Source organism: Balaenoptera musculus, chromosome 1, assembly GCF_009873245.2.
Source record: "Balaenoptera musculus isolate JJ_BM4_2016_0621 chromosome 1, mBalMus1.pri.v3, whole genome shotgun sequence".
In the NCBI taxonomy this organism is placed as follows: Eukaryota; Metazoa; Chordata; class Mammalia; order Artiodactyla; family Balaenopteridae; genus Balaenoptera; species Balaenoptera musculus.
This window is the reverse complement of record NC_045785.1, coordinates 701,345-722,202: the sequence shown is the minus strand read 5'-3', so window position 1 is coordinate 722,202 and position 20,858 is coordinate 701,345. Positions and strand designations below refer to the sequence as shown.

The 20,858-nt window shown below is 44.6% G+C and overlaps 1 protein-coding gene across 7 annotated transcripts in view; it reads left to right on the top strand.

The window, feature by feature from the left end:
• Positions 1-20,858, top strand: part of GNB1 (G protein subunit beta 1) — a 92,297-nt gene that overhangs the window by 34,472 nt on the left and 36,967 nt on the right. For 2 of the 7 annotated variants that reach the window (XM_036832110.1, XM_036832145.1), the window contains exon 2: positions 15,881-15,929. The exons of 2 other annotated variants lie outside the window; for them this stretch is intronic. Coding sequence is in view for 1 of the 5 variants with exons in the window: in XM_036832145.1 (XP_036688040.1) it covers positions 15,891-15,929 (39 nt within the window). In the remaining 4 variants the exon portion in view is untranslated. Of the gene's footprint in view, positions 1-15,880; positions 15,930-16,049; positions 16,262-20,858 lie in introns of those variants that run through there. 3 more of the 7 variants (XR_005017327.1, XM_036832109.1, XM_036832127.1) reach the window with 2 other exon arrangements.

Here is a 20,858-nt window from a genome sequence, read left to right as displayed (position 1 = left end):
CCTTTGTCTTTGGACGTGGGGTATCTTTTTTGGTGAGTTCCAGTGTCTTCCTGTCGATGATTGTCCAGCAGCTAGTTGTGATTCTGGTGTTCTCGCAAGAGGGAGTAAGAGCACATTCTTCTACTCTGCCATCTTGGTTCCTCTCTCCCATTTACTTTTTACTAATTAATGAATAACTTAGATGGAACTTTGGTTATTATAATAACCAAAGCTTGGTTATAAGCTTATAAGCTTGGTTTTCTTGTATTCAGTAAGCTTCTTGGTGAATTCCTATGACTAATGATTCTTTAATCAAGGAATTTTATCTTGAGCATTCACTTGCTTAAAGCTTAATTAGGAAGGAAAGTTTGGGACCAAAATGATACGTATAGATCGTCCTTCAAACAGATTTTTGTTTATTTATTTTACTTTTTGGCTGTGTTGGGTCTTCGTTGCTGCATGGGGTTTTTTCTAGTTGTGTTGAGTGGGGGCCATTCCTTGCTGTGGCGCGGTGGCTTCTCTTGTTGTGCAGCACGGGTTCTAGGTGCACGGGCTTCAGTAGTTGTGGCACGTGGGCTCAGTAGTTGTGGCTCGCGGGCTCTAGAGCACAGGCTCAGTAGTTGTGGCGCACGGGCTTAGTTGCTCCGCGGCATGTGGGATCTTCCCGGACCAGGGCTCGAATCTGTGTCCCCTGCATTGGCAGGCGGATTCCTAGCCACTGCACCACCAGGGAAGTCCTCCAAACAGATTTTTGATGCCCGTTTCTTTGTTGTGTTTCCGCTTCTTTACTGTGGTGCCCCTTCTCACCCCTTTTTTGATGACTGGGCTTTTTTGTACCAACAAGGTTTCCTTTAAGAGAGGGATAGGAATTGGAGTAAAAATCCAGGAATGGAGAAAACAAAGTTAATTTGGCAACTCCTGTCACATCCAGAGAGAGATAAGAAGTGGCTGCGTTTATCAGTGTTTAGTTTAAGCAGGTGAGAAACTTGAGTGGCAAGGACAAGTCAGTGTGTGGAGACCCTGCTTCAGTGCCTGGCACGAAACAGGCGTGATGAGTGCAAGAATGAAGACTCACAAACGTGAGCCCAGATATCAAGACCGTTTATTGTTAAATGTTTTATAAACAATTTAAAACGTTCATCCTATTTTAGTGCTGCTGTATAGCATGGCTATATGTTTTCAAAGTGGAAGTACAGGCATACTTTGGGGATACTGCCGGTTCGGTTCTGCTACCACAGTTAAGCGAGTATTGCAATAAAACAAATCACATGACTTTTTTGGTTGTTTCCCAGTGCATATAAAAGTTGTGTTTACACTATATTGTAGTCTGCTAAGTGTGCAATAGCATTATGTCTAAAAAAACATACAGACCTTAAATTGAAAATACTTTATTGCTAAAGAGTGCTAATCATTGTTTGATCCTTCAGTGAGTTATAATAGTAACATTAGTTAGTAGCACTATAACAAATATAATAATAATTAAGAAGTTTGAAATATTTCAAGAATTACCAAAATGGGACATAGAGACACAAAGTGAGTAATTGCTGTTGGAAAAACGGCGCTGATGGACTTGCTCAACATGGGGCTGTCACAACTCTTCAGTTTGTAAAAAACGCAGTATCTCTGAAGTGCAGGAAAACAAAGTATGCCTGTAAATATTCCTGCTTGCTTTAGTCTGGCCTAAACTGGTGCATGGCACAAGAACAGGTTCACGAAATGCTTTTCTAACAGAGACCGCATAATAAACACAGACATCAGCTGAGCTTCACAGTAAAGAGCACTGCCGGATTCTGAATGGTCTGAAGGCACAGAGTGTCTATGATTCTTGCTTCTTTCTAGTTCCCATCATAAATCACAGACACTTTAGAATTTGAATGACAGAAACACTTCAATTCAGAGTGCCTTCTGTTTTGCAGTTTTTATAGGAAATACGATGCTCATGTCTTCAGCTGGTAAGTTTTGGAAGCATGTCCTTTTTCTTGACTGGGGGGAAATATATTACTTTTTAAAAGTTGTCTCTAACTCTTCAAGGCAAGAATACATTAATGTTTCTCGGATTTCTCTGTAAGGGACTGGTGGTCAGGATCTTGGTCCAAATCTGGCGGAGAGCCCCAGGTCACCCACAGCGTTTGTGTACGTGTATTTGGCCATCCTCAGACTCGATGAATCAGAATCCTGGGGGAGGGTGCCTGAAAGTATGGTGGGTAAGGTACAAGGACTTTCGACTAGGCCAGGCTAAAAAGTTTGATTTTCTTCTGTAGGAGGAGCACTTGAAGACTGGAGTCAGATGTCAAGAGCTGCCCTTCAGAAAGATAAATCAGGCAGTGGTGTATAGGATGGCTGGAGAGGGAAAGAGGTGGCTGGGGAAGCAAGTTAATAGCAGGCTAGGCAAAGGCCCGGACAGTGGGAGTGGAGTCCGGGGCGGGGGGAGACAGGGGGATGGGTAGGATTGAGTGGCAGCTTGGGGGGAGGGGGTTTTCTGTGCCGGAAGTGGGCAGTGAATCCACCGTCAGGGGTTTGGAAAGGAAAGCCTGTTACTGTGATAGGGGATTGAGCCCTTAGAGCACTGCACTGCCAGAATTCTAGGGATCGGGCTGCAGTCAGGAAAGGGCGTAGCAAGGAGATGGGGGACAGCAAAAGAATGGTATCCCCTCACCCAGCGTTCGAGGAGGAGGAGGTGATTGGCACGTCAGGTGTTGCTCATACGGTCAGGTAAGGGGGCTAAGGGTCTGTTGCTGCCATCCCCCAGGTGGGAGGCAAAGGGTGTGTAACTGGAGGCTAAGGGTTCAGGCTTGGAAGATAAGACAGGTGGGAATTTGGGGGTCCTCTCGCAGAGACTGTTGGTGAAGCCCTAAACTGAGGAGGTCATGGAGTTATTTGCAAGCACTTAGGGAGTGGATGCTTGGTGCTGGCGTAGGTATGATATACAGGTAGTTTTAGTAGAGTTATTTGGTTGCAGAACCAACTGAAGCTCCAGATTAAGAAAAAACATGAAGATGTAGAGACGTGGATGGACCTAGAGACTGTCATGCAGAGTGAAGTAAGTCAGAAAGGGAAAAACAAATATCGTATATTATTGCATATATGTGGAATCTAGAAAAATGGTACAGACGAACCGGTTTGCAAGGCAGAAATAGAGACACAGATGTAGAGAACAAACGTATGGACACCGAGGGGAGAAAGCGGGGGGGTGGTGGTGGTGGGATGAATTGGGAGATTGGGATTGACATATATACAGCAATATGTATAAAATTGATAACTAATAAGAACCTGCTGTATAAAAAAATAAAATAAAATTCAAATATTAAAAAAAAAAGAAAAAACAAGAATTAATTGTAAGACTGGAGTGCAGAGGCCCTGGGAAGGGACAGGAACAGTGGGGAGTGTGCCCCTCTTGTGCGTCTGTGTTGCTCTTCTTTCTGCTGCTCCGTCTACGCTGTGGAGGGCGGCCTGCCACAGCTCTCCAGTTCATGTCCCACTTCCAGACCCAGAGAGCCCACTGCACTCTCAGTCTCAGTTTCCTCGTTATTGGGGGATACAGTGTGTTTGGTCTGACTTGAGCTGGGTACCTGTCCTTGGTGTGGTCAGCTCTGACTGGGGTGAGTGGGAGCCAGGGGACCATCCCAAGACCAGGGTTTGGAGGAGGAACAATGGGGGCAGCTCTTAGAAAAGGTGGTCTGTAAGGTGACAGACCCCTCCGCTCCAAAGCAAAGTGTCCAAAGCAGCGGTGAAGGCAAGGCACAGTCCTTGCTTACAGCCTAGTAGGATGGGAACATGGCAGTGGGTCAGAGAACAGGAGGGAGGCTGGGTAGTTGGGGAGAGGGGCAGTCAGGAAGGTTTAATAAAGCTCCGTCTCTAAGGTTGAGTGCTGTTTCCTGGCAGAGGGGAAGAGAGGCCAAAGGACATTCTGAGCAAAGGGACAAATTTAGTTTTTGTGTCTGATTTTCTTTCTTTTTAGAAAATGTACACAGACTTATTATTTTAAAATGACAGTAAGTTTAGTGCCAACGTAAGCCCCTGGGCTTGAGTCCCTTCACTGGGTGCAGTGCTAACTGTGCCTCTTGCTCTTTGTTCAACTTTGAGTTAGTTGCTGACCTTTCTTTGCCTGAGCTGTCTTTTCTGTAATTTTACAGAATTGAAATGACAAGGAATGATGATAACAGTATGTACTCGTTGGGTTATTGAGGAATTAATCAGATGATGTGTATAAAGTACTTAGCAGCATAGCATTTGGCATGTAGTAAGTACCTGATAAATTTTAGGGTTGGTTAACAATAATTTGACCTATGTCTTTTTTCCAGATACATGTTTAAAATCTAGTTTGGGGTCTTAGGCTCTATCAGTTTAGCTATCCGTAACATAGTGGGTACACTCCTAATGCTTGCTCATTAAATTGCTGTGGGCCTTAGAGGAACAGTAGGCACAGGGCTCAGAGCAGTGCCTGATAACACACCTGAGTGCCATGTGGGTCAGACCTTCTGGGATGGTCAGTGTATCGGAATATCATTACTGTATCAAAGAGCGCATTAACCACCGAATCTAAGGTCCACAAAAGAAAGAGCAGGAAATCATGTTTCCTCTGGATCTCCTGAGTTCCAGATGTGATGATGTCTTCCTCATTTCTTCCCCTTTTGGGGGAAAATATCCTTTAGTAGCTTCCTAGACTTTGTATGTCTTTATTCTGACCTTAGGATTGATAATTTTGAGTATACAGTTCTTGCTTGGAATTAGTTCAGGACATTGCTCTGTTTTCTCCCAGTTTCCAGTGTTGCTGTTGGGAATTCAGAGCTGTTGATTCTTAATCCTTTGTATACCACTGATTTTCTCCATCTGGAAGCTTTTAGAATCTTACTTTTGCTTCTGGAGTTCTGAAACATGATGTAGCTTGATTTCAGTGTCTCTTCAGTCATTGTGCTGGGCGCTTGGCACATCGTTTCAGTCTGGAAATAGAGGCAGCCCTGGGAGGAGACTGTCAGTGCTATGGTTGTGCCTCCTGTTTCTGTGTTGGATTTAAAGTGCTCTGAGCATGTTGCTGCTTCTATCCATTTTTCCATATTGATGTATCCCTGGCTGTATTTGCATACTTCTTCCCCCCAAAACATGCCAAATGTTCAGCAGTTACTACTGTGCTTGATAGTAAAGTTAGTTTTTTATTGCAAAATTTGAGCTATTTTCCTAGGCAAACCAAAGTTGGGGAAAAAGTTGGAGCTCTTTTTTTTTTTTTTTTTTTTTTAAAGTTTAATTTTTTTTTATTTTATTTATTTATTTATGGCTGTGTTGGGTCTTCGTTTCTGTGCGAGGGCTTTCTCTAGTTGTGGCAAGTCGGGGCCACTCTTCATCGCGGTGCGCAGGCCTCCCATTATCGCGGCCTCTCCTGTTGCGGAGCACAGGCTCCAGATGCGCAGGCTCAGTAATTGTGGCTCACGGGCCTAGTTGCTCCGTGGCATGTGGGATCTTCCCAGACCAGGGCTCGAACCCATGTCCCCTGCATTGGCAGGCAGACTCTCAACCACTGCGCCACCAGGGAAGCCCTTTTTTTTTTTTTTTGAATTTTATTTTATATTTTTATACAGCAGGTTCTTATTAGTTATCCATTTTATACATATTAGTGTATACATGTCAATCCCAATCTCCCAATTCATCCCACCACCCCTGCCACTTTCCCCCCGTGGTGTCCATACGTTTGTTCTCTACATTTGTGTGTCTGTTTCTGCCCTGCAAACCGGTTCACCTGTACCATTTTTCTAGGTTCCACATATATGCGTTAATATACGATATTTGTTTTTCCCTTTCTGACTTACTTCACTCTGTATGACAGTCGCTAGATCCATCCACGTCTCTGCAAATGACCCAATTTCATTCCCTTTTATGTCTGAGTAATATTCCATTGTATATATGTACCATATTTTCTTTATCCATTCCTCTGTTGATGGACATTTAGGTTGCTTCCATGACCTGGCTATTGTAAATAGTGCTGCAATGAACATTGGGTGCATGTGTCTTTTTTCTGTTTTAATAAATGTATTTATTTTATTTATTCATTTTTGGCGGTGTTGGGTCTTCGTTGCTGCGCGCGGGCTTTCTCTAGTTGCCGCGAGCGGGGGCTCCTCTTCGTTGCCGTGTGCTGGCTTCTCATCGCAGTGGCTTCTCTCGTTGTGGAGCACGGGCTCTAGGCGCATGGGCTTCAGTAGTTGCGGCACATGGGCTCAGTAGTTGTGGCGCACAGGCTTAGTTGCTCCGCGGCATGTGGGGTCTTCCCGGACCAGGGGTTGAACCCGTGTCCCCTGCATTGGCAGGCAGATTCTCAACCACTGCGCCACCAGGGAAGCCCCGCATGTGTCTTTTTGAATTACGGTTTTCTCTGGGTATATGCCCAGTGTTGGGATTGCTGGGTCATATAGTAATTCTGTTTTTACTTTTTTAAGGAACCTCCATACTCTTCTCCATAGTGGCTGTATCAATTTACATTCCCAGTTGGAACTCTTTGCAGGTCATATTGCATAGTTAACCACCCTTCTGCAAAAAATAAGTAGTTTACCTCATAACTTTTCCTCCAAAGATTTACCGTCTCATGTGGAAACCACAGTGAAGTGTGTGTGTGTGTGGTTTTTTTTTGTTTTTTTTTTTTGTTTTTTTTTTTTTATTTTTTTTTTTTTTTTTTTTTTTTTTGGCTGTATTGGGTCTCCGTTGCTGCGCGCGGGCTTTTTCTAGTTGTGGCGAGAGGGGGCTACTCTTCGTTGCGGTGCGCGGGCTTCTCATTGCGGTGGCTTCTCTCGTTGTGGAGCATGGGCTCTAGGCACACGAGCTTCAGTAGTTGTGGCACGTGGGCTCAGTAGTTGTGGCTCGTGGGCTCTAGAGCGCAGTCTCAGGAGTTGTGGCGCACGGGCTTAGTTGCTCCGCGGCATGTGGGATCTTCCTGGACCAGGGCTTGAACCCGTGTCCCCTGCATTGGCAGGCGGATTCTTAACCACTGCGCCACCAGGGAAGCCCTGTGTGTGTTTTTTTAAGCTTTTAATGAACACAAGAAAATACAGGATAATTTAAAAAACAATTGAGGGCTTCCCTGATGGCGCAGTGGTTAAGAATCCACCTACCAGTGCAGGGGACACAGGTTAGAGCCCTGGTCCGGGAAAGATCCCACATGCCGCGGAGCAGCTAAGCCCATGCGCCACAACTACTGAGCCTGCGCTGTAGAGCCTGCGAGCCACAACTACTGAAGCCCGCGCACCTAGAGCCCGTGCTCCGCAACAAGGGAAGCCACTGCAATGAGAAGCCCATGCACCGCAACGAAGAGTAGCCCCTGCTCGCCGCAACTAGAGAAAGCCCACGCACAGCAACAAAGACCCAACGCAGCCAAAAATAAATAAATTAATTAAAAAAAAAAAAACTGAGCATGGTTAGAAGCTTATTATTCAGCAACTAGGGTTAGCCAAAACTGTTTTAGGTAGGAGCATCACAAGTGTTCCTGTGCACCTCTCCTGCCCCTGGTGCACCTTCATACAGAGCTGGTTCCCAGACTTTGATGGTGGAAACTGCAGCCCCAGTGTGTTCTTTCATTTTCACAATGCATGAGAAGGAGGTGGTGCAGACATGAGATCCCTGAGGTGTCACTGTGTGGAATCACTGTGTGGTTTGATGCTGGGAATGTGGCTGGCAGTGTTCTACAGGCAAGTCCAAGCTTTGTACAGAATATCCAATGTAGCACCTGAAGGTATTCATTAAGGAACCTCTGGACACACGAGCGGAAGCAAGGCAGAGCCCCAGCCTCCTGGGAAACGGGGTTAAGGGAGCCTTTGTGGCTGTGGGGCAAGGTGTGTTCTCTGCCAAAGACCATGTGTACCGTGTGGGACAGAACGTTAACTTTGAGGGAGTCCTTATTATATATTCTATCGCAGTATGTTGGGTTTTTTTTTTTTTTTTTCAGTTTAGCAAACACCCACCTTTCTGCCAAAATAAAGTTGAAGGCTCATCCTCAAACTGAGGCAGCCTGCACATTTGTTTTCATCTTCATGTGAATCTGAATTTTGAGCAGAAGTTGGATGACTTGCTTTTCTGCCTCACTTCCGGCCTGCAGCGGGTTTGAGAGGGGTATATTTCTTCTTTGGCCAATAATTTTTGAGAACAGTATTCTAGTGTCGTGAAGGTGAAGGCAGTTTACTGTTGAAGAAATCTGAAGGCTGTGGCGTGCTGAGGATTACAAAACCTGCGTGCAACTCAGCTGAAGAGTAGATTGACTTAATTTTCCGTACTGATGGCCCCACAGAAGAAGGGGTGTCCCGTCCGTAGGCGTAGATACTGTTTACTTTGGTTTCTGTTGCTTTTCTCTGGTGCACAGTGAAAAATTATATGTGATACACAGAAAGTGATCTGTTGTTAAGAGATAAAGGAATCAATGGAAGCCAGACTTGAGGAGGACCCAGCAGTTGGACCTGCCAGGGGCTAGACAGTAGCTGTGATTGCAGTGGAGTTAAATTAGAGAACAGTAACAGAATGCTGTCTGGAAAGTCCCCAGGTAGTTGAAAATTAAAGATGACATCATAAGGGAAACTTGAAAATCTTAATTTGAATGAAAGTGAAAACAAAACATATCAACATTTGTGGGGCATAGTGAAAGCAGTGCTTATAGGGAAATCTGTAGAATTAAATGCTTACTACAGAAAACAGAAAAGGTCTCACTAATCTAAGCTTCTACCTTAAGAAACTAAAAGAAGAGCACATTGATTTCAAAACAAGCACAAGGAAGAAAATAATGACAATGAGCAGAATTTTGTGAAACTGAAAGCAGAAACACAGTAGGAAAAATCAGTGAAACTGAAAATTGGTCCTTTGAAAAAATCATATTGATAAACCTCTAGCCAGCCTGAGAAAAATAACAAAACACTGTTAAAATGAATAAAAATTAATTAAATATGAAAAATTAAAAGTTAAATATTAATTCATCTTTTTTTGAAAGTACACTCTTAAAAATCAAAATGCATTGATTGAGTCATTAAATCTTGAGGTTGTACCAAGTTTTCCAGCTACTAAAGCTTTTTCTTACTGTATTGGTCAGTGGAAAAGTCAAAAAAAATAGTTATAAAATAAGTTATTTTCTCTGACTTTATCTTCAAGTCATCCCATCTTTCATTTGATCACTGCAAGGGCATATTTTTAAAATCTATATTTGCCCTCTGTTGGTCATAGTATTTCCCTTCCCCAGCTTTTAATTTTGAATAACTTTTGAAGCTACAGAAAGTTGAAAGAATAGGTCAGTGAACATTCTGTACCTTTCACCAAGGTTGGGTAATTTGTAACATTTTCTTTCTCTGTCTCTGCTTTTTTGGTGAAGCATTTGATTGTTGTGTCATGATACTTTATTCTTTACAACTCCAGCCTGTCCCAAGAACAAGGATGTTCTTTTACATATCCACAGTAGTTTCATTATACCCCAAATCTTAACATTGATTCACTAATGCCTAATCCAAGTCCACATTTAGATTTCTTCAGTTTTCTTCAGAATGTCTTCATGCCCTTTATTCAAATTCAGGGTTTAATCAAGTTCATGTGTTGCACATTTTGTTATCTTGTCTCCTGAGGGTCACTACATCTTGAGCAGTCTTCCCACCTTTTTGTCTGTCCTTAACTTTGGCAGTTTTGAAGAGTTCAGGTCAATTACTTGTAATGTCTCACATTCTGGATTTTTACAAATTATTTCCTCATGATTGGATGCAGGCAAAATACTTTTGGCAAAAATGCCCCATAGGTGACCTGTACTTCTCATCTTATCATATCATGAGATCCCTAATCTTGGTTTGTTCCATTATTGGTAATACTACATTTAATCACTTGATTAAGGTGATGACACCAGATTTCTTTTCTTTTCTATCTATCTATCTATCTATCTATCTATCTATTTATTTATTTATTTATTTATTTTTGGCTGTGTTGGGTCTTCGTTGCTGTGCGCGGGCTTTCTCTAGTTGCGGCGAGCTGGGGCTACTCTTCGTTGCGGTGCACGGGCTTCTCATTGCGGTGGCTTCTCTTGTTGCGGAGCACGGGCTCTATGCGAGCGGGTAGTAGTTGTGGCTCGCAGGCTGTAGAGTGCAGGCTCAGTAGTTGTGGCTCGCGAGCTCTAGAGCGCAGGCTCAGTAGTTGTGGCGCACGGGCTTAGTTGCTCCGCAGCATGTGGGATCTTTCCTGGACCAGGGATCGAACACGTGTCCCCTGCGTTGACAGACGGATTCTTAACCACTGCGCCACCAGGGAAGTCCCCAGATTTCTTAACTGTAATAACTTTTCCTTTTTACAGTGAAGAAATAATCTGTGAGTGATAGTTTTAGTCCTTGTGACTTCCTTGTAACTTCATACACTTTCACCCACTGATTTCAGCACCCCCAGGTGGGTGGTCTTTGCCTGCATCTGCGGCGACTCCAGAGCCCTAAACCTGTCATTCCTTCTATATTTGTTTGTAGAAAAGCTTTTAAAGAAACGCTTCACCTTTCTTCTTGTTTCTTTCTGTTTTATTTATTACTTGAGTGTTATTGTGTACTTGTGTGTTCATTTTTTTTTCAGTAATATATATTCTGTTATAATTATTATTCCTTTTTACCCTCAGATTTATTCCTAAATTTGGCTAGGGGACCTCCTTCACATTATCATTTCACATTCTGCCTCTTCAGGACAGGTTTGTACTAGAGAATTATTCAGAACTGAGAAGTTTACTTTGTCTCTTACAAGCCCCCAGTCCTTTATGCAAAACTCTTAGGACTGGATGTGTTCTAGAATTCAGCCTTTTTCAGGGTTTAGAAAGATGAAGTGGTGTGTATATCACACATGCACAGTGCCCCCAGCAAGACTTATAATCAGACACCTTAAAGCTTGTGATAAAATGTATGACCGTTCACACTGAACAGGATAAAGGCTAGTTAATGCCCTTATGTCTGTTCTGGCCGGGTTTACGGATCTCAGAATTACAGATAAGTAACAGGGCATATGTGTGGGGTTATATGGATATAGAAGGAATCATTCCCAACAGGTGTACCTTTGCTTGATTTGAAATTTTAATGTCCCCAGTAAAGGACTTCTCTAGGTATATCTCAAGAGGACTCAGTTTTTAGATTTTGAAAAATGTTGGAATAACAATACTCATACAAATGCTAGTATTTGATACTTAAAATTTCATGATACTAGATTATGTGTGTACAAAGAAGTTCATCACAGAGAGATTTAATATTGCTAAATTAACAACTGTACTGAATCAAAACATAGGCTCAGTTGATCTTATCAGGAGCCTTAAAGTGCCTAATCTTTGACATATAATAATTCCATCTTTTAAAATCTGCTCTAAGGATATTAGCCTAATAAAATCCTGGGAACATGGCTTCCCTGGTGGCGCAGTGGTTACGAATCCGCTTGCCAACGCCGGGGACACGTGTTCGATCCCTGGTGCGGGAAAGATCCCACATGCCGCGGAGCAACTAAGCCCGTGTGCCACAACTGCAGAGCCTGCGTGCCATAACTACTGAAGACCATGCGCCTAGAGCCTGTGCTCCGCAACAAGAGAAGCCACCGCAATGAGAAGCCCACGCACCGCAACGAAGAGTAGCCCCCGCTCGCCGCAACTAGAGAAAAGCCCACGCGCAGCAACCAAGACCCAACACAGCCAAAAAAAAAAAAAAAATCTTGGGAATAGAACTGCCTTGGCTCTTGAGCGCCTTGAGCGGACTGTGGTGCCCCTGGCCACTGAGAAGGGCTCAGAGTCCACCCCAGCTTTTGTGCAGTGGCCTCTCTGGGCTGGGGGCAGGGCCCATTCCCTCTGACCCCAGAGCCGGGGTCGGGTCAGCTGCACACCTGCTTCAGCGCTCTGCTCTCTGAACCTCGGGGTCCTGGCCTGTGCGTGCATTTCCAGAACTGTGCCCGTACCACACAGCTCTGTGTGAAACTAGCCCTTTCCTTTTTACCGAAGGACGTTGATGTACAATATTACGTTAGTTTCAGGTGCAGTACACAGTGGTGTGACGCTTGTATATGTTATGAAATGATCCCCACAGTAAGTCTAGTAACCCTCTGTCCCCATACAAAAGCTATCACGATAATTACTGACCGTACTCCTTATGCTGTATATTACATGCCATGTCTTATTTTATAATTGGAGGTCTGTAGAAAGTAGCCCTTCTTGATTTTTATTAGTTTAGTTTGTATTGGTACAGTGCCTCTCTCTTTTTTCTCTCTGTACCTCATAAGATAATTTTTCATGCTTTCTCCACTAGACTGTAAGACCCATGTAGGTGGCTCACATACCTGGTTGTTGACATGTGTTTTCAGCATTAGCACACTATCTCACATTATAGGCATGGAAGTAGCTGTTGAGTGAATGGATGGTCAAGGGATTTGACCCATAAATCACTTAAAATTAAGCCAAGGTATTGGGTAGACTTCAAAGACTAGTGTTTGAGGTGCAGCCAGAGGCAGCCTGAAGCAGTACTGGGCAGGGAGGGTGTGGTGTGCGGCTGTCTGGTCCCTCTGTGAGGGAGTGGTCTGGAAGCTTTGTGCGGCACGGGTTTGCATAGGCAGACCGTGTACAGAGGATAAGAGGGAGGGATACAGGGCTCATGCCCTCCTTCCAGGAGGCTGCCACCGGCCAAAGGAAGATGGTCTAAAAGCAGTGTCGGGGTAGGCGAGGCATTGTTTATTTGGAATATTAAAAGTGTTTGGTTTGCTCATAAAAATCATGATAGAGTTGTTACTCTGTTAAATCTGTGATTTGAATTTTATTTCACATATTTAAAATTTGACTAAAAATTGGTCTATAAACGGTTGTACCTTTTTCTTGAATTTTAGGTTTGTATCTTCCTCCAACTTCTCTTTCTAACTAGGTCTCTTTCTAAGAACATTAAATAGAGAAAAATTCAGCATGTACTCATGCCACCCCTTACTTCCACTCTATAGCAGCACCCCTCGTGGCTGGGCTTCAGAGTAACCATGGAGCGTCCTCCCTGCCAGCCTGCTGCCTGAGAACCGTCTTTTCTCCTGACTGTCTGGCCATGCGCTGCCCCCTCCCCTGTGGGCCCTGGAAACCCGTCAGCCAGGCTCATTAGTCTAGTGTGCTCAGCTCTTAGGGGTCTAAAGGTGGGGCTCACTTGCCACTGTACCTTTTGCCTCTAGTAGGTGTGGTAGCTTTGTAAAATGTAGCCTTTGGTTTTTTAAATCCCTGGTTTTCTGATTTTCTGTAAAAGTGGTACCCCTAGTTTAGGATCACACGAATGTGTGCTGCTAAGACAGTGGTCTTGTTCTCTATGCTGGGTTCTGTGGGCTGGGCAGTCAGAAAAAGACCCCCACTTGGGTCTTATTTTTAGCTAGAAATGAGTCCAGACAGCTGTCCGTGTGAATCAGGGGGAGGTGGTTTGGTGGTGCTCTCAGCATCCTCTGTGAGCTGGAGGGTCAGTGCTCTCTGGGAATTAGCTCCCTGTCTTCTCTTCCAAAGAGTAGGGAGCTTGAACTTTGTTTCATGCCTTGAGCCACAAGGCAATCTAGGCCTTTGAATTAGAGCAAACGATGATACATTTTTCTATTTTACTTTCTTCTGTCTGTCTCTTGATGTGGAAAATACGTGAAAGGACTTACATTTGGAGATCGGGGTGATTGTGACAGTTTCCTTAAAGGAGTGGCTCTCACCTGGGGCTAGTATTGCTCTCCCCATGGGACATCTAGTGGTGTCTGGAAATTTGGGGTTGTCACAGCTGGGGAAGGGGATGCTGAGGCCAGCCAGCTGCTGAATATCCTACAGAAGACAGGACGGCCCCCACCACAGAGAACAAGCCAATCTAAAATGTCAGTTGTGGGGCTTCTCTGGTGGCACAGTGGTTAAGAATCCGCCTGCCAATGCAGGGGACACGGGTTCAAGCCCTGGTCCGGGAAGATCCCACATGCTGCAGAGCAACTAAGCCCGTGCGCCACAACTACTGAGCCTGCGGTCTAGAGCCCGCGTGCCACAGCTACTGAAGCCCGCGCGCCTAGAGCCCGTGCTCCACAACAAGAGAAGCCACCGCAGTGAGAAGCCCGCGCACCGCAACGAAGAGTAGCCCCCGCTCACTGCAACTAGAGAAGGACCGTGCGCAGCAACGAAGACCCAATGCAGCCGAAAATAATAAATAAATAAATAAATAAATAAAATAATAAATGTAAAAAAAAACCATCAGTTGTGCCAAGGTTGAGATTCCCCGGCTTTCAGTTTCATGGCTTCATGAAGCCTTGGGTGTGCACTCCTGGGAGCCTGGCTCAGAGGGTTCATGGGGGCGAGAGCCATAGTTTGCCTCTGTCTCCAACTTCTTCCACACCCACTGGTTTGGTTTGGTTTTTTCAAGTACCTTTAACAGCACTTACTCCTCCCCCCACCCCGAGGTAAAATTCATAATAACAAAACCATTTTAAAGTGAACAATTCAGTGGCATTTTAGTAATTCACAGTGTTGTGCAGCCACTACCTCTACCTAATTCCAAAACATTTTTGTCACCCCAGAAGGATTGTATCCGTCGAGCAGTTGTCCATCGCACGCAGAGCCCCTGGCAGCTACTGCATTCTGTCTCCGTGGATTTGCGTGTTCTGGATATTTCACATAAACAGAGTCGTACAATATGTGACCTTTTGTGTCTGGCTTCTTCACGTAGTGTAATGTTTTCAAGGACCATCCACGTTGTACGTGTATCAGTACTTCATTCCTTTTTATGGATGAATAAGATTCCATTGTGTGGGTGTACCACATTTTGTTTATGCATTCATCTGTTGATGGACATTTGGGCTGTTGCCACCTTTCGGCTGTTGTGAATAGTGCTTCTGTGAACATATGTGTACATGTATCAAATACCTGTTTTCAGTTCTTTTGGATGTATACCTACAAGTAGAATTGCTGGGTTGTATGGTGATTCTGTGTTTAACTTTTTGAGGAACCACCACACTGTTTTCTTCCATGCCCACTTCTACTGCCAGAAAAGTATGTGCTTGCTTATAACATAAGCAGCATTCGAGCATAATTCGAAAACAAAACTATTTTGTTATAAATAAATGCCTTAGAATTCATAGTTCAACTGGGGGATGTCAGCTTGTTGATGCCTCTCCTGACCCCCAGGTTAGAGGCATGCACTGAGTTTGTAAACGTAATAGAGAATTGATCAATAGACAAGAGGTAACCTGTGAAATATCCAAAAGCGGCCTTTTCACAGAGTATTTTGGAGAGATTACCCAGAACATCTTTAAGTGTATTGAAATTTAGTTTCTGGGAAAGAACAAGCAGGTATTTCAGAAGAAATCTAGAAGTAAATATTTTTTCGCACTGGCTGCAGTGTGATGAGAGGCAAGTCCAGAGGCTTGTTGCTGTGTCTGCTGCTCTGGCCTCCTGGACATCCAGGGCCACATCTTTGGACGGCACCGCAGCAGCTGGACTGGGCCAGAGGAATGGGCTGGAGATGTGCCCAGGTTGACTTACCTGCACATAGGGAACAGTCAGCCCGTGGCTTCTTTGACATTCACATGAGATCCTCTGCGGGCCAGACGGGAAAGTCTGGGGAAGGTTACTCTTAGAAGCTCTTGAATTGCAGTGTTTTTTTCTGTTGCTGTTACTATAATTTTTGTAGTAACAGGATTCTAAACACCCCTTCCCCCTGATGCTTTTCAGTTTAATTCAAGGTATTTTCCCTGAGGCATTTCTAAGGATTTTTCTTTTTTTTTAAAGAAATTGAGATCAGATTTCTTCTTTTCCACACCGAAAAACTTACCACTAAGTTAATACAAAGTACTAATAAGTAAAGTGATTTGGGGGCAAGAAATGGTGATGGGGAAGGGGCGGAATTATGTGCTTCTTAAAATGTATGGAATATTGTGCCTCACAACCTGAATCAATGCAAATACAGCCTTTTCTCTGTTGCAGACAATTTTACATGTTTTGGAGACCAGACCGGAAGCACTTCGGAATTAAGGTAATTTTGACGTAATTGATTCTTACCAGTTTTTAAAGTACAATATTTAAATTTCTTCAGGGTTTCTTTTTTTTAAGAACCTGGTTTTTGTTACAGTTTTGCCCATCTCTCATTTTTAAGCTCAAAGTTGTTTTCAAACAAATTGATCCAGAGAAGGGTTTTCTCTTCAAAGTCTTCATCCAGTGTTCAGCATGAAGGGTTAAGGTCCCAGAGATGATGGTCCACATTCTGGACAAGAGCAGTGTTTCTCCAACTTCTTTCAGTAGAAAGCAGAAGAGCCCCTTTTGCAAATCAAATCTTGGTTGGAATATCAGCAGATGATACAGATAAAGGTGAGGCCACACAATTCAGAAAAAAATTCCAATATGTTTTTATGAAATGGGGGCAATAAATGTCACAGTGTTGGCGGTGAATCTGGGCAAGGGTATCCAGTTCTTTGTATTATTCTTGCAACTCTTTGTAAGTTGAAATTATTTATTTATTTATTTATTTATTAAAAATTTATTTATTTTTTGGCTGCGTTGGGTCTTCGTTGCTGCACCCGGGCTTTCTCTAGTTGCAGCGAGCAGGGGCTACTCTTTGTTGCGGTGCGTGGGCTTCTCATTGCGGTGGCTTCTCCTGTTGCAGAGCACGGGCTCTAGGCACATGGGCTTCAGTAGTTGTGGCTCGCGGGCTCAGTAGTTGTAGCTCGCGGGCTAGAGAGCACAGGCTCAGTAGTTGTGGCACACGGGCTTAGTTGCTCCACGGCATGTGGGATCTTCCCAGACCAGGGCTCGAACCCATGTCCCCTGCATTGACAGGCGGCTTCCTAACCACTGCGCCACCAGGGAAGTCCCTGAAATAATTTTAAATTAAAAAACAAAACTAAAATGAATGAATTAGGTGCTTGAACAGTTGGGTATCCATATGTAAAAGGTAAACTTGACTCCATAGACAAAAATTAACTCAAAATGAATCAGACACAACCTAACACTAGAAAACATCTAAAAGAAAACAGAAAATCGTTGAGACTTTGGGTTAGGCAAGGATTTCTTAATGACATCAAAGACACAGTTCATTAAAGAGAACATTTATAAATTGGACTTCATCAAATTTAAAAATATCTCCTCCTTCAAAGACACTGTTAAGAGAATGAAAAGACAAGACACAGACTGGCAGAAAATACTAGCAGATCACATGTCTTCTAGGTAACTTATGTCCAGAATAAGTAAAGAACTCTTAAAATTCAATATTAAGAAAACAACAACCCGAAAAACAAGCAAGTGATTTGAACAGAGACTTCACCAGAGAATATAGAGAGATGGCAGATGAGCACGTGAAAAATCATTAGCCATCAGGGAAATGCAAATTAAAACCACAACGAGGGGACTTCCCTGGCTGTCCAGTGGTTAAGACTTCGCCTTTCAGTGCAGGGAGTGCAGGTTCGACCCCTGGTTGGGGAGCTAAGATCCCACATGCCTTGTGGCCAAAAAACCAAAACAGAAGCAATATTGTAACAAAATTCAATAATGACTTTAAAAATGGTCCATGTCTGGGGAGGGTGGGAGGGAGGGAGATGCAAGAGGGAAGAGAAATGGGAACATATTGTATATGTATAACTGATTCACTTTGTTATAAAGCAGAAGCTAACACACTATTGTAAGGCAATTATACTTCAATAAAGATGTTTAAAAAAAAAAAAAAAATGGTCCATGTCAAGGGGCTTCTCTGGTGGCTCAGTGGTTGGGAGTCTGCCTGCCAGTGCAGGGGACACGGGTTTGAGCCCTGGTCCGGGAGGATCCCACATGCCGCGGAGCAGCTAAGCCCGTGCGCCACAACTACTGAAGCCCGTGCGCCTAGAGCCCGTGCTCCCAACGGGAGAGGCCACCACAGTGAGAAGCCTGTGCACCACAGCGGAGAGTGGCCCTTGCTCGCCGCAACCAGAGAGGGGCCCGCGTGCAGCAACAAAGACCCAACGCAGCCAAAAATAAAATAAATAAATTTATTTAAAAAAAAACACACACACAAGACACCACTAACCACCTATTACAGTGGCTAAAATGGAGGAGACTGACCATATCACGTGCTGCCGAGGGTGTGCAGGCGCTGGACTCTCGTGCACTGATGGTGGGCATGAAAAATGGTGCAACCGTGTTGAAAACCGTTCAGCAGTTTTTTTTGTTTTTTTTTTTAATTAAATTTATTTATTTATTTATTTATTTATTTATTTATTTTTGGCTGTGATGGGTCTTCGTTTCTGTGTGAGGGCTTTCTTTGGTTGTGGCGAGCGGGGGCCACTCTTCATCGCGGTCGCGGGTCTCTCACTGTCGCGGCCTCTCTTGTTGTGGAGCACAGGCTCCAGACGCGCAGGCTCAGTAGTTGTGGCTCACGGGCCCAGCTGCTCCGCGGCATGTGGGATCTTCCCAGACCAGGGCTCAAACCCGTGTCCCCTGCATTGGCAGGCAGATTCTCAACCACTGCGCCACCAGGGAAGCCCCAGCAGTTTCTTAATAGGTTAAACGTCTGCTTGCTGTGTATGATCCAGCCTTTCCACTCCTAGATGTTTACCCAAGAGAAACGAGGGCAGACGTCCATGTAAAGACATGCAACAGCATGGATGCATGTCAAAGTAACCATGCTGAGGGCGCGAAGCCAGACCACAGAAAAGCACACACTGTACGATTCCACGTATATAAAACTCTAGAAGATGCAAACTTATTGTGGTGACAGAAAGCACATTCGTGGTTGCCTGGGCGTCGGGGGTGGGGTTACAGAGGGACACAAGGAGACTTTTGGGGGTGTAGATGTGTCCATTACCTTAACTGAGGTGGTGGTTTCATAGGTGTATAATATGTCAGAGTGTATCAAATTGTAATTGTTTATTGTGTTATTTACCTTCCATAAAGATATTTTTTAAGCTAAATGAGCAATTAGCGTAGGAGCAGGCCCTGCCTCTACCTGCTGAACCCCTGTACCACCCTGGTGGCTGCTGCTGCCCGTATTTTTCGTTTGTGCGGAGGGCCTGTTCCACTGACTGGGTCGGAAGAGTGACCGGTGAGGGAGAAGTTTTCTGTTACTTAAATCATTTCAAGTGGAAAACCCTATTACTGCTTTTGTAACAAGTTCGATTTAGTGAGCATTTGCTGTGGTTCAGTCAGGTTTTAAGGACCTTATGTGGATTTTCACTGAGTCCTTATAGCATGTGAGGTAGGTAGTGTTACTGTTTCCACTTTCAGACCAAAATTCAGAGGCAGAGAGAGGTTGTCAACTCGGTGGAGGCCACCTGGGGCTGAGAGTGGGGTCTGGAAGTCAGAAGTGCGGCCCGCAGCCAGGGGCAGCCACATTGCCTCCGCCAGCCGGTCCTGCGCAGGCCGGCTGGACGTGCAGAGGCACGTGGGAGACCCAGTAGCGCTCGTCGTCGTTTGCAGGAAGTGAGTGTAAAAGAAAGATTACATCTGCATACTGGAGTGCAGGAGGCACGGCTGAGAGCAGAGTTTCCCCCAAACTTGAGGGTTACAGCCTCTCAGAGGTGCCTCTGTCGTGTGCAGTTGATGTCCAGTCCCTGCCACCTTTCCCAGTTAGACCTTCCTTCTGGGTGTGTGCCATTCACTTCTCGGATAGCATCAATTATGTATGAAGTTTGGCTCTGAAATCATTCAAGTGGGACTTCCTGTGTGGCCTCAACGGGTTTGAAGGGGTATGTACTAGGCTCTGTGTTCGACCTGGGAAGCAAGGTCAGCTGTAGTGGGAGAACAGGACGGAAGAACAGATGGGTTTTTGTAGTGCATCACACAGAAGGATTCAGGAGAAAGGGTCACTGGCCGTTTCCTGTGACTCCAGAGGGAATGGCGACCTGGGTGAGGGTAACTCATACCTGCTGTCCAGCACTGGCTCAGCCCTGTCTTCCCATCCCACTCCCTGAGCTGCCACTTGCAAAGGACCTCACGCCTCCCACTGTGATTTCTGCTGTCACTCCTAATTGCCAGCATCCGGTAGGTGAGCGAGCTGATCTGTAAGGCGACGTAGGGGAGGTGATACCGGGGTCAGGGAAGACCACCTCATCTCGCTCAGTGTCTGAGCTGGGAAACGGGTTAGTTCCATGTGGGGAGAGCCTAGTTCCTGTTCTTTTAGGAGGATATTGAAGTGGGTCGGGCAGCCTCTAGTTGGGTGCCTGCTGTGTGAGTGAAGAGATGAGAAGGGCCCAGTGCTGTGCTGGCCACTACAATAGCTGGTGGCCACTAGCCACATGTGACTGGTGAGCGCTGGAAATGAGGCTCGCCCAAATTGAACTATAAATACACCCTGCACTTGAAAAACTTAGTGTGGACTTCCCTGGCGGTCCAGTGGTTAGGACTCCCAAGTCAGGGAGCACAGGTTCGATCCCTGGTCAGGGAAGATTCTGCATGCCGCATGGCTCCACCAAAAAAACAAAACAAGGAAAACTTAGTTCGACAAATGAGTGCAAAATAGCCTACTTACAATTGTTCTATATCGATTACATGTTGAAATAACGTTTTTGGTTGGATTAAATAAATATATTATTAAAATTAATGTAACCATGTTTCTTTTTACTTTTATAATATGGCTGATGGAAAATTAAGAATTCCACATGTGGCTCCCGTTGTATCGGACAGCGCCTGCTTAGAGCGATGAGCTGATTGGAGGAGATGGGTAGGAGCTGAGATGAGTTAGGCACTGGGTCCTATGAGCCTGGGGGCTGGAGGTGACACCTGGCAACTCATAAACCTGAATCGCAGCTCACCTGAACTGATGGCATTCAATTTTCGAACTAATGGTCCAAGCAGTTTTAATTTTTTTTAATTGTAATACAGTTGATTTACAATGTTACGTTAGTTTCTGGTGTACAGCAAGTGATTCAGTTATATATACATATTCGTTTTCATATTCTTTTCCATTATGGTTTATTACAGAATATTGAATATAGTTCCC